The following is a 13381-nucleotide window of genomic DNA, read 5'->3' on the forward strand; positions in this document are numbered from 1 at the left end:
AAAGTACCCTTCAATTTTTTTTAAAATATATAACATGGATGGAGCTTTATCTTTTTGAAAAGGTGGATTTTTTCCATGGTGGGGGCAAAAAGATGATGAGGAAATGATTTGGCATTCTCTTCTTTCTCAACCAAAAAAGTATCTTACCTTACATTTCCCACCACATGATATTCTTAGCCGACCTAATATATAATATGGTTCCTTAGCTAACAAGTTCATTAAGAAATAAGAACACAACTTCACCTTTATGTTTCCTTAGTTTCTCATGATTTCATTTCACCTTTTTAAAGATTTCACTTCTATTTTTCAGTGATGGAATTCAGACCACATGCTTTGGCCTTTCATCTAAATCATCAACCATCTTCTTCTAAAGAAAATAGCATATTTTAATTATTATTTTTCTCTTATTCACTTTTAAAGAGTCATGAGAATGTATTAGTATTGAGCAATAATAAGAATATAAAGACTTAATTAAGTTAAAAATTACTTCTAATTTTTTATTGAAATTTTTTGTTATATTGATTTTTGTTGTTAATGGATCTGTCTCCTCCTTTTTGACTGATGAATAATTTTTTTAAGAGACTCAATTGAAAATACACAAATTTATTAAACACTTAAAACTTAATTAAGTCAAAGAGAACTAGATTATTGAGATTCTAAGTACACAATCTTGTATTAAAATATTTTAATTAACGGTTAAAATTTTGTAAATGTATTAATTAATTTTGTTGAGATTAGTCTGGGCTAAGATCACCTATAAACTAAACTGTGGGATTTTAAATGTTAAATGGTTAAGCTTTAGTGAATGACTATTTGAAGTAAAAATAACTTGTTCATAAAGAAGCATAAATTAGAAGTCATTTTATAGTGAAATTAGAATCAAAATTTATACTTGTAATTCCAAATTGATTTTTGTTAGAATTATATATTCAATGGATGCTAAAAATAGTAGTAGCAGAAATGAGTGGAGGGGACAAAAGGGTGGTAGCAACTATGATTGCGATATGGTTATAACAGCAACAATTATCATGTTACAAAGAGGACCTCAGAATATTCAGCGTGATAAATTATAAAGCTGAATGACAAACTAAAACACCAAGAGGAAGAAAAGGACATCATGCATCATGCATCAAGATGATGATGCTATAAACAAAACAATCAGAAGTCGAATTCAATAACAGTTTATATACTTCTTTCTCTTCCAATCTATTGAAGTCTCTTTTAAAGACAAAATCGTAATGAAACACCGATTTCTAAAACGGACAAGTCAAGTTCAATACCAGTTTATATACTTTTTTCTCTTCCAACCTATTGAAGTGTCTTTTAAAGATAAAATCGTAATGGAACACCGATTTCTAAAACGGACAATACTTCGAATGTTGTATTATCCGTACTAATTTGGACCCATCAACATGAGAATCTAACACATATCTATATATATGTTGACTAACATCAAGCTAAAATACATATTTAATAGCATTTATTATCTTTAACTACCAAATATCAAATATTAACTTAGCGTTGGAGGATCTTTTACAAGTACCATCCATTCACTCGTGGAAGACCACATATGCTTTATGTGGACAATTTTGAACGTATAGGAGCCCGCCAAAATATTGATATTTATCATCCAAATAAAAAATAAACATAATCAAGTACTCATAAATTTAATAATCTTGTTCCAACAAATTTAACATCATCTCATTTTCGCTAATTGCAAATGCGTTCCATACAAACAAGCAAATGCATCCCACACAAACATTCCCACAACACAATGTTGCAAATTACAATGACTAGCTTCCCACTTCCCACCCTTTTCAGTTTTGGGAAATATTACCAAAGACCAACAACCGAAGGTTTGCTACCGTGAGATGCTACGTTTTTTGCCAATGGAAGCAACAGCAACTTTTATACAACAACAAATTCACAATAAATAACAGACAACTAAGTTTGCCAAAGCTAATTATAATTTTATCTAAACCTATTCAATCAAACATAGTCATTTATTTCATTCGAAAATCTTCCCAAGACAGAAAAGAAAACCATCTGCCATTGAGAATAAAATGTAGAAGAAATGCAGCAAAGGCTTCACAATCAATCCATGATTTCTCAAGTCAACCTAAAACTTACAATTACTGTGAAAATATAAACAAGGTTAACGTAGCATGAGCTTGCATTCACAGAACATCCAGCAGTGGAACATGTTTAGACAATTGGTTGACTGAATAGAGAAGAACAATGCCTATGTATGTCACAGTTAGAAGATGACAAACTATTTAAGAGAATCGAAGAAGAAGTCATTAACCAAATCAAACACTGTGGATGAGTCGCAAAGGAACAAAAAGTATGGTAGAAACAGTTTCAAACCTCTCCTTTTCCACAATGCAGAGACAATATCCGGTCTAGAGTGCTTATTCAGAGCCCTGCCCGTTCCTTTTTGGTAATACAAAGAATAATTAAAGATACTGTTTAACCGTTTTTAGACATCACTCCATCCTATAAAAATGGAAAATAATATCCTGAACCACCAAATTGACACTGCTACATGTTGATATTCTCAACCAAAGTGGTACAAACTTGTTTATAAAATCATTATCCTGTTTCATCTAGTATGTTTTCCTGCCTATCAAATCATGTTCCAGTTTCTCATTCTAGCTTACTTACTACAGCAGAAACAATTATGAAATCCGATACTCACAAAAACATTCTAATCAAATTACTCGAGAAATTAAATGAAAGTGTTAGTTTTATCTTCAAGCTACCAGCTTGATTCTCATGAGTAATTCTATGGAGGTAAATTTTTTTCTGAAACCTCCCTTAAGGGATAAGTGATATTCTTAGCCTCTTTATGTTGCTCACACAACGGACATTAGACTGTTGTTATAAAGCTGCTTCCATTGCTGAAATGAACAGTGACAAAGAAAAACTTATGGATGCTACCTTAAGCTCTGTTCTGCACTCTTCCTTTCTTTCCCTCTCCCAAGTCCTAAACAACATATCGTCTTCTACGAAAACAAGAAGATAATTAATCTCAAGAAAAAAGCAAAATCTGAACCCTTGATCAAGTCCACCAAATCCACGGGGTTATGTATACTTATTCCAGAAAAAAGAAGAACCAAAAAGGAAGATGCATAACAGGGAAAAAGAACAAATTCCGTTGAGGCAGTGTGATCTGATCACATTGATTCAAATATGTTATATACAAGTATCTTAGCATCGAGGGCTAAGAAGGCAACTACATAATAAAAGCTTCAAATAAATAATAACATGGCGCAAGCTTTGATGAAAATCCACTAATACCAAAAAAGAAGAAATTCAGAAACCAGGAAATATATTACACAAATGGCAGGAGAGAAGGGAGCAGAGGAAAACGGAACGGAACATACCCAGCGGAATCAAACAATGGTCCTTCCACCTCCACCGGAACTCGAAGCTCCGTTGGAATTCGAAGAAGCAGCGTTGACCACTCTCTCTTCCTCATATTCCTTATCATCGGTTGGAAGCTCGAACCTGCAAACAGGGCAAGAATTTCTAGAGCTCAACCAAGGAACAATGCAATCTCCATGATACTTATGCCCGCACGGTAACCTCTTCGCGGCGTCTCCAACACCCAGCAAATCCTTACATATAGCGCACACCACAGTTTCGCTCTCCGACGCAATCTTCACCGTCGGCAAGGCTTCCACCGCCGACTTCGACGCCGGCGGCGCTCCTCTCCTGCTTCCGCCGTCGGTCTCAGCAAGCGTCTGCAGCAACGCCTCGTACTCCGCCGCGTCGACGTAATCCTCCGGATTCCCGACGTAGCGGTCAGATTCCGGAACGCGGAGGCGGAACTCGATGGAATTGTCCTCCAGGCCCATGAGAATCTCGGCCCAATCCAAGATCCGGTTCCGCATGCTCCTCGTGCGCGTCGCCAAATCCCTAATCCGAAGCCGAAGCAGCTCGCGCCTTCTCCTTCTCAGATCCTCGTCATCTCCGTGCGGATCCTCGTTGCCATAGCGATCATCCGCCTCCTCGTGCTCCTCGAACTCCTCGTCGCCGTTATCGTCATCGTTCTCGATTTCGTTCTCCTCGTCGTTGTCCCAGCCTCCGAGCTCGATCCTGAGGAAATCGTTCTCCGGAGAACGGTTCGGCGGCGGCGGAGGCGACGCGTCATCGTCACGCGCAGATTGCGCGATTAGGCGAAGTACCTGGAGGAACTGCGAGCCAAAGTAGGGGTCATCAGAGGACGCGGAGGGGGTGCGCGAGCGCGAGGGCGTGGGGATGGATTCCACGAAGCCGTTTTTGCACTCGCCGCAAACGACGTCGGGGAGATTGGCGAGCGTTTCGACGGAAACGCGCTTATCGCAGTGGTAGCACCAGTATGGCGGCGGAGGTACGTCGGCGGCTTGAGGCGGTGTCTGAGACGGTGGTGCTTCCGACATGGTACGGCGGAGATGGAAGAAGCGGAGATAAACGAAAATGGCAGGGTTTGTTTTGAAGGTATAATAAATCGATAATAATAATAATAATAATAGTAATAATAAGAATAATAAAAAACAATAATAATAATAATAGTTGCCTAGTAACAGTCTTTTGGTAAAGGATCTTTCTCATTTTGTTATTTTGGTTTTTGTGTTAATTAGATAAACAGTAACCAAATGTGTCACAATCTATTCAACTTTTCTTTCTAATCCCACCTCCTATTACTGCTAACTATCATTCACTTTCTCCACCATTCTTTTTTAATATAATATACATAATTATAATTAAAAACAGAACATTCTAGATTATTAGCTTCACCAAAAAACTAAACCATTTGCATATCCCAAATGGGAAATTTTTTAAGATTAATCTAAATAGTCATCCACATTTCTCTTCTCTCCTTTTTATAACTACTAACTTATTAACATTATCGATTTCATATCGATTGAACAGTCGAATGCAAAAGATAATCTGATATTTAAGTTAGAATTCGTATCGATTAAAGTAGTCGAACACAAGATAATCTGATGTTTAAGTTAGAATTCAGTATATAATAGATGAAATAATAAATATATGTTTAATGCGTACCTTCGATATTAAATCTAAATTAAGGTGAGTTATCAAATTAATCTAAAAATTAAGTGAACATGTAATTATATTTATCATATTATATAGAAGAATACTTGTTGAGTCTAAGAGTCATATCGGTCATGTTACTAGAGAGATATAAAGTGAATTATCAATTATCCTGATTGAAGAATCTGAGTGTATAATACAAAAACTACAATGGGAAGGTCCAATGAACCTCCCTATAACATAACACCTTTGCTTCTCCCTGCACTATCTTTGTAATAGTTTAACAGGAAAAATTACATAAACTTATTGGCAGGAAATCAAGGTAAGAAATGTTTCATTTATTTCCTCAATTCTCTCATAATAGTCTAATAATGATCTCATAAAAACCATCATGCATGTCAATGATCTTCATATTGCAATTCCTTGGACAGATTCGTTGGAGTTTACTTTCAATAACTCGGAAAAAAAAACCCTCTTTCCAAGCACTTCGACCACCAATGTATTCGCCCATGGTTGAGACCAGACACATACTCACTCTGTGAAGATCAGAATAACGACCCTCCTTCGTCTTTCAAAAACTAATTGAAGTATGCTTATTGCTTTCCACGTCCTTAACTCTTTTTCTCACTACGTTGATGGAGATCCTCCTCTTCTTGACTTGAAACACCAGTTTCCTTACCACCAAAAACCCAGCATTACTCACCATTTTCTTTGATGCTGATTGCATAATCTTTTATTCCCATAAATTAAATCTACCAATAACAAGTTATCAAGAGGTAGATTACAGATACCAAAAAAAGAGAGGTAGATTACAGAGGAGAAATTCAAACTCACAATAGTTGTAGAACTCCCAGAAGCCGCAATTCTTCAGATTTAGACTATCAGCACCATCCATTTAGTACACTAGTTTCTAACACAACGTTTTTTTTCTAACATCACAGATCCTCTGCGTCTGCAACACAGTTAACCTGTAAGGCATTGAAATGACTTACTAAACATTCAAAATGTTTGATTCAGTTCATCCAATAGTCTATAATTGGATCTTTAGAACGCCATTACACTAAATCTCACTCTTGATACTTCGGTCGAATTGCATACCCACTAGTAGAACATATAGATAGTTTGCATGAAGGTTTAAAGTTTAAGCTTTATTGTTGCCTGTTATGAAAAACAACACTTTTAAACTTTTTTTCTTGATTTCATAAAAATATCGAATTGTACTAATTGTAATACACAAAAATGGGGGTTTTATGCTCATATTCAGTGTCAATCAAGTGAAAAGAGCAAATTTCTAGAAGGCAGGATAAGGGAAAATACAATAACACAAAAATAATTGTTCCAGTCAAATTTACAACCGAGCTGATTAATAAAATATGATACATCAGATACCATTTTAGTGCACTTACATTATACACGGGTTGCACTAGAGAACTAGCATCATCAGAACAGATCACATTCTCATCAAATTTACACTCCTTATCAATAAAGTTTACAAATGAAGATCTGACGACGAAACCAATCTTTTAAAATTATCATGGTATTAAAGAAGCACAACAGGCTCACTGATGCTACCATTAAAATTAACCTTGCAGGATTCGGGGAAATGGAAATCAGCCCCGTCGAGACCAGCCTTCGTAATGTAAGGGCATGACCTCACGTCCAAGTATTGCAGAGAACTGCATTTACCCACAATAATGCCTATACCTGTCACCGTGATCTTTGGACAATTACTAACCTTCAAAATCTTCAAACTCAAAGCAGACTCCTCACTGCTTACAAACTGAAAAGAAGCATCAGTCAACTCTTCACAGCAACCAATGTCCAGTGCCTCAAGGTTTCTGCATTGACTCAAAACACAGCTCAATGAAGAATCAGAAATGTTTAGACACCAATCCATCCTTAAATTTTTAAGGCTGCTTCCACAAGCAGTGGCCAACGACTTTATCGCTTCGGAAGAGACATCCCGGCAACCACCAATGATTAAAGTCTCCAGATTACCACAGCATTCGGCCAGGGATAATATGGTTTCATCCCCAATTTTGTAGCAATCTAACAGTTTCAGTGTCTTGAGAGAAGATGAAAAAGCCCTGCAAATACTAGAAACCCCAACATCACTGACATTACTGCATTTATTGATGTCTAGAAACCTGATCCGATGACAGCCACTTGCAAGGTATATCAGTCCATTGTCAGTGATACTTGTGCACCCTTGCAATCCCAACTCCTCTAAGCTACGACAGTTTTTGGAGAGAGCTTCTAATACACCATCAGTAACAAATCTACAACCAGCCATATGTAACATCCGCAGGTCAGAACAGCCTTTGGCAACAGCTGATAATCCCTTGTCGGTCAGCTTTCTACAGTAAGACACATCCAACGACTGCAATAAGGTAAGACCTTCACCAATAGCCTTCATTCCAGCATCTGTAATTCCTGCATATTACACAATACCCTGTTAATCATAAAACTTGAACTCTCCAAATAAAAAACACTAAGTGATAGTCCTTAACAAAGTTCTAAAGAACAGTCCACACTCCACAACTGAGATTTCGACAACAACAAAATCCGCACTTGTAGTGATATAAAACATGTGTCCTTAATCACCACTCAGATTAGATAACATGACTGTACCAAGACCCAGCATTTCTTGGGTATTAAGCACATTAACGTCAAAGGCTCCACAATAATTACATAAATAAGCACAGATCCCCGAAAGATCAGGCAGGTATCCACGGTAATTACTTAAATAAGCACATATCAAAAAAATCAGTTTTACAATCATCTAATACTAAATACTGAGTGAGTGTGAGTGTCGAAGTATAACTTGAACATCCGAGTGAATTTTGCAAGTACCATCGAATCCAGAGCTCACGAAGACGAGGAGTGGGAGGGCGTGAGCGAGAGCGTTCCCCTAAAAATAAGGAGGTGAGTGCACACCGACCGAAAAATGATTCAAATCGTTATCTTAATTACATTCCGTTAAAAAACAATAACATTTTTAATGACAAAATAACCACAAAAATTGAAAAGATGAAAAACCTTTGTTTTAGTCATCTGTCCATGGAAGTTAAATTTAGCAGAATAATATACGAGGATGCACAGAAAAACACTCAACAGTGGTAGTAGATCGGAGTAGAGAAAATCAGGATTCGGAAGCCAAATCAGAGAAAAGCGAGAAAGAAGAGAGAAAAAAGGAACCTTTGCAATTGTGCAAATTGAGGATTTTCAAGCAAGTGAAGCCATTGGCGATGACGGCGAGGTCGGAATCGGTGACGCCGGGGAAAAAGGAACGGGAAACGGACTGAGCGAGGTCCAATTCGTGCAAGCGCGTGAACCTATCGGCCATTTTTCGGAGCATGTGGGGACCGGCGCGTGCGGCGAGCTTCTTCCTTTCAGTGCTCTGCAGGCGAAGCCATCGCTTGCAGACCAAACCGAAGGTTTCCTTGTCCTTCTCAGACTCCACCCGGCTGAGGATGGAACGCAGCTCATCGTCCCTTAGGACGTCGTTTATGCAGAGCTCCGATCCCGATACGGCGTGGCCATGGATCGAATTGGAAGCCATTGACGCAGAGGAAACCCTAAGAAAAGGGCTTTGGGAATGAGGTGAGAAGAGAGTGTCCAGTGAAATAAAAGAGAAGCCATCATCATCATTTTTCTCAATTACCATGCCTACTAACAATAATAATAATAAATTCCAGATAAAAAAATGGGATATCAATTTACTTTAGATTAAAGTTGGAAAAATAGTTGTATATGTATAGTTAACATAACACTTAACCAAATTGATAATGAAATTAGAAAAATAACAAAATAAAACTTATTATATTAATACTTTTTTATTGTATTAAAGAAATCTTCCACTTGTTATACTTAAAATATAATTTACCCAAAATAAATGATAAATTAAATAAATTAATGTTGAATTTTTTAAATGTTAGAAAGTTATTAAACAAAGAGTTTAATAGTTATGAAACAAATGTGTAAAATAATTGTATATTAATTGATTTTGATAAAAATTTAAGATGATTATTGTAAAACCAACTTACTTCTCATACGTGAATAATTATGATTATAAAACGATTATAGTAGTTTTTTCCTTAAATGAACACTACTTATGAGACTAAAAATATACTCATTAATATAATGATTTTTTTTAAAAAGATATATATAATTTAGAATAAATCTAATCCTACCAATTAAGTTAACTAATTATTTTAATACAAATAAAAATAATGTTAATGTATAACTGCTCAAAAGTTTAAATGACATCCAGAGCATTTTTTTTTCTACTTGTTTATAAATCTTAGTTAGTTATTAATTATTTTCTAAATTTTAATTAATATGATTTAATCTTTAAAATTACTAATACTTTTAATTTATCTTTAAAAAAAATTCTCAATTATTTTCAAGTATTCAAGTTTCTCAACTATTTATTATTAACCTCATTATTTAATATTTAATATTTTATCATATTATATTATATAATCATTTATATGTTTAATGGATGACATGTAAAGTCACGAAAATGGCTCAAAAAATCACAACAATTCACAAATTCAAGACATGGATGTTAGTGAGCACATGTTCACCTTCATCATAATATTTACTCTCATTTTAGATCACTTTCATCTAAACCAAATCAATTCTCATCTTCTTTTCTTTACTTCTATTTTTTCTTTCCCATGATCTTTAGGACACCATGCACCATGAAAAGGTAAAAGAAAAACTAAAGGAGAAAGTTGCAATCTCTTTCATTTGCACAATCAAATCAATATATCAATGAATGTGAGGGACCAATTGTGTAATGTGTTTCATTCACACTATCATATATAACAATGAATGAATCAAATATAATCAAAATCAATCTATGAGGTGGTTGGCCTTTGATATAGTCCTAACCCCACCCATCAAAGGAATGGTTGCTTTCAAAAATCAAAAGAAATGAACTATTTGGTGTATGAGTAAGGCAATTAGTGAGATTTACAATGGCTAAGAACACTCTCCTCCAAAAACTGACTGAGTTGAGATGTATATAGTTTTGGATCATTCCTGAAGTGGTCAACATGGGGTGAGGACACAAAATTGCATGCCCTCACATCATGTCCATCCCTACGCTGAGCCTCTACAAATGATTCCACATAATCAGCAGGAATAACTGTGTCAGCAGAGCTATACAGGTATAACTGTGGACAACTTGGTTGTTTTGATGATAACATGCTCATAACATCAGAGAGCCTCCTGCATTTCAACAAAATCATTATGGTTAGGAGCAAAGTTATCATATAGGAATTTAACCCGGTTGAAGATTCTACATCGACTAGAGATTATGATATTTCATATTCTTTACAGGTGGGTGCAAACCTCACCTTATAAACCGGTTTTATGAGGTTGAGTTAGGCATAAAGTTCACTTCTTAACAAAATCGAATGATTAATTCATATCATTATGTAAACAAATCTTGAATCTTTATATATTTGATTGTGAATCAACACCAGAAAGACCATAATGTTTCTATATGAAATGTTCTGCTATTCCAAAAAAATCACATACATACAACTTTCCAGCAGTGAAATTTAATAAGATCTTGAATGTATAATGTTAAATTTTGGAAAGGGCATTGCAATTTGCAGGATATCACTTTTACTAAAGAACCAACTGCTGTAGCAATTCATATTCAAGTTCAATTCCAGAAATTCAACAATGATACAATCGTGTAGTAATTTATATACTCCTGGTTCAGAACATTTGAATCTCTAAATTGTCATCACATAAGATCATAATGTTCAACCATTAGAGGCTTGTTGTGACAGTTTTTTATCAAATTGATCTTATCAACAATGGTCACATAAAATAGGCATGTTAAGGAATAAAAACAAGCAAGCCTTGGGGATGAAATATGAAAATTTTTATAAATACAATCAAGTAGAAGAAGAATTTGAGTCATTCTTTTACCTATTTACTGAAGGAAGATCCAGAATGATCCCAAAAAATTTCTTTAGAATTAGTTGCAAAGCTGCTTCTGTTACCGCAGGTTTGAGTCCTAAATCATCTTCGCCGCCAATGGATACTTTAATGCCAGATTCATCAGAAAACACACGTCTTTTTGTTGCAACACTATTCTTCTTGAGAAATGCTGCAGAGAAACCTGATGCCCACACCTGAAATGATAATCAGAAAATTAAAATCATATCTAAGAGTATGCATAAAGCCTCAACATTTCTTCTATGATCAGGTATCAGTTTAGTCATTTTAATGTACAAAAGAAGCTTCAGGGCTTCAAATTAACTGAAATTAAAATAACTTCACTTTTATATTATATACTTTATTATCCTCAGACCAAGAAAAAAGGGTAAAGAGCACTACTGAAGGAAAAGAGAGCACACGAAATATACACAACAAACAGCTACAAATTCATCAAGTTTCACAGGAGATGACCATTTACCTGTGGGTCAGGGTATGCAACAGGTGCAGAGTCTACAATGCATCCCTTAATCCTTTCCATGACATTTGGATCCTGATTTTGGAAATGTTCAAGAATAACACCATATCTGCAACAATGTATACCAAACCAATAAAGAAACACAATAGAAGAAAACTGTCAAATTCGATGCTTGCAAAAAATAACACATTCCACTCACGTTAACCATCCAGTGTTGCTGAAAGTATGAAAGACGAGATTCTTTCCATTTTCTCCTTCTAACCACTCAGCCAAGTGGTCCACAAGCAGATGAACATTATGCTCAGCCTTTCCTCCTGGTTGATAGCTCAGGATCTCACCCATTGGAAGTGTAAAGGTGATGACATGAAACCCCCTTGAAGTGTACCACTCCGCATACTTTTTCAAGTGTTTCTGCCTTGCTCCCAACCATCCCAGCAAGACCACCACTGTTCTTGACTTTGTCAATGAACAACTTGAATCACATAAAGCATCAGGGTCGGGCAAATGCCATTGATACATGGCCTCAGAAGCTGAATTGGAGACACCATGTGAACATGTAGCAGGCCTAGACACTTTAGGCAAGTGAGCAGAGTGATACAAATTCTGAAGAAGTGGTGAAGACAAGACAACTGAAGAATGGTGCAAATTTGAAACACAATTGTGACCCAAACTAGGCACCCGGAACTGAACATCAGGCACAGGCACCGGAATTCGGGTCACAAAAGAGAGGTTAGCAAGCTTTGAATCCGAAATATGAGAAACCCATGATGAATCTGATTCTTGCACGTTGCAACAAGATGCAGAACGCGTCAAATTGGAGGTAGAACAATCACGTGATGAACCACGGAATGGCAATTTATCAGAGACATCAGCAGAGAAAGAAGCAACAGCAACCGCAGCCGCCGCCACAAGAGGTCTTTGAATGGCGCCAGAAAACGAACTCATTGCAGAAACCCAACCCAACTCAACCCAAAGCAAAAGCTAATGAAATCAATAGCATAACACCACTAAGTAGCTCTAGCAAGCAACCCTGTTCCTATCTGCAACAAAAATTCCAGACCCAAAATGGGAATTGCGAGTGAATACCAAATTTCAGAGGAAAGAACAATGCTTTAAGGAAAACAAAGAGAAACGATGAAGGAAGAATAAAAAGGGTAGGTACCCAATTGGCAGAAAAAAGAAAAAACGTGCACCCCAGAAATCACACGTAGAAAATACGCGTAGAACAATGAAAATACGTGAAAAATAGAAAAAAGGTGGGGTAGGGTATGGAATTGGGATATTCGGTTTTCAGAAAAGATTATTCCTTTGAATTGGTACCTGAAACAAACAGCGAACGTCGTCGTTCCAAGGAATCGGGCTGTCAACGTCGTCGTTTTGACAGCCCTATTGGATCGGAAGTGTGAACACGCCGACCCTGAAGCTTTGGTTTTTGAAAAATGGGGTCTTTAAAACCGAAAGTGTTTCATATTTAACATCAAATAACTGTGACCATCATGGAGAATGCATCAACCAGATTCCGCCACGTGGCGGACTGTCACGAGATGACGACATTTAGTGGGCCCCGCTCACTCGTGGCTCCGATAAAACTGGGAAGTTCTTGTGAAAAGACCTTTTTGCCCCTTGAGAAAAGTAGTTTACATGTGATGATGTTGGATTAACTGATATAACGGTCAGTCAAAATAAGTGTCTGGTTTCTGAGATCAGATTGAAGAAAGTTCAAATTTCAGAATCATTTTGAAACAAAAGAGGAGTTTGTTGAAAGAAAAATAAAAAAAAAAAGTAAAAGTGAGATTCAACTTCAACTCAAACCCCTTTCTTTTTGCATTCAATTTTCACACGTTTTGATCTTACAATCAGAAATGGGATTAGTCAAATTTCAAAGCAAGTTTAGCTGTTCAA

At 36.3% G+C, this 13381-nt stretch overlaps 3 protein-coding genes and 1 long non-coding RNA gene across 6 annotated transcripts; all 4 read right to left on the reverse strand.

Moving 5' to 3' along the window:
* Window positions 1–3157: 3157 nt before the first annotated feature.
* LOC137827631 (E3 ubiquitin-protein ligase CIP8) lies at window positions 3158–4519 on the reverse strand. Its single transcript, XM_068633843.1, has one exon. It carries the CDS (start codon window positions 4422–4424, stop codon window positions 3396–3398), a length of 1029 nt encoding a protein of 342 aa, XP_068489944.1. The 5' UTR covers window positions 4425–4519; the 3' UTR covers window positions 3158–3395.
* Window positions 4520–5181: 662 nt separating this feature from the next.
* On the reverse strand, window positions 5182–6013 carry LOC137827633 (uncharacterized). The gene is made up of 2 exons (XR_011083765.1): window positions 5875–6013; window positions 5182–5792 (listed from the first exon to the last, which is right to left on the reverse strand). It is a non-coding gene; the product is annotated as an uncharacterized lncRNA (long non-coding RNA).
* Window positions 6014–6344: 331 nt separating this feature from the next.
* LOC137827632 (uncharacterized) lies at window positions 6345–8761 on the reverse strand. 2 transcript variants are annotated; one of them, XM_068633844.1, is made up of 3 exons: window positions 8239–8761; window positions 7865–7951; window positions 6345–7473 (listed from the first exon to the last, which is right to left on the reverse strand). In XM_068633844.1, the coding sequence occupies exons 1-3, from the start codon at window positions 8705–8707 to the stop codon at window positions 6581–6583; spliced, it is 1449 nt and encodes a 482-aa protein (XP_068489945.1). In that variant the 5' UTR covers window positions 8708–8761; the 3' UTR covers window positions 6345–6580. The 2 variants fall into 2 exon arrangements, with proteins under 2 accessions (XP_068489945.1, XP_068489947.1); XM_068633846.1 differs by lacking the exon at window positions 7865–7951.
* Window positions 8762–9767: 1006 nt separating this feature from the next.
* On the reverse strand, window positions 9768–12923 carry LOC137827634 (uncharacterized). Of its 2 annotated transcripts, none has more exons than XM_068633847.1 (5): window positions 12800–12923; window positions 11679–12519; window positions 11483–11588; window positions 10993–11198; window positions 9768–10278 (listed from the first exon to the last, which is right to left on the reverse strand). In XM_068633847.1, exons 2-5 carry the CDS (start codon window positions 12422–12424, stop codon window positions 10011–10013), a joined length of 1326 nt encoding a protein of 441 aa, XP_068489948.1. In that variant the 5' UTR covers window positions 12425–12519; window positions 12800–12923; the 3' UTR covers window positions 9768–10010. The 2 variants fall into 2 exon arrangements, with proteins under 2 accessions (XP_068489948.1, XP_068489949.1); XM_068633848.1 differs by lacking the exon at window positions 12800–12923 and adding an exon at window positions 12642–12692.
* Between the last annotated feature and the right edge of the window lie 458 nt (window positions 12924–13381).

This window comes from Phaseolus vulgaris, chromosome 7, assembly GCF_000499845.2.
Source record: "Phaseolus vulgaris cultivar G19833 chromosome 7, P. vulgaris v2.0, whole genome shotgun sequence".
Lineage (NCBI taxonomy): Eukaryota > Viridiplantae > Streptophyta > Magnoliopsida > Fabales > Fabaceae > Phaseolus > Phaseolus vulgaris.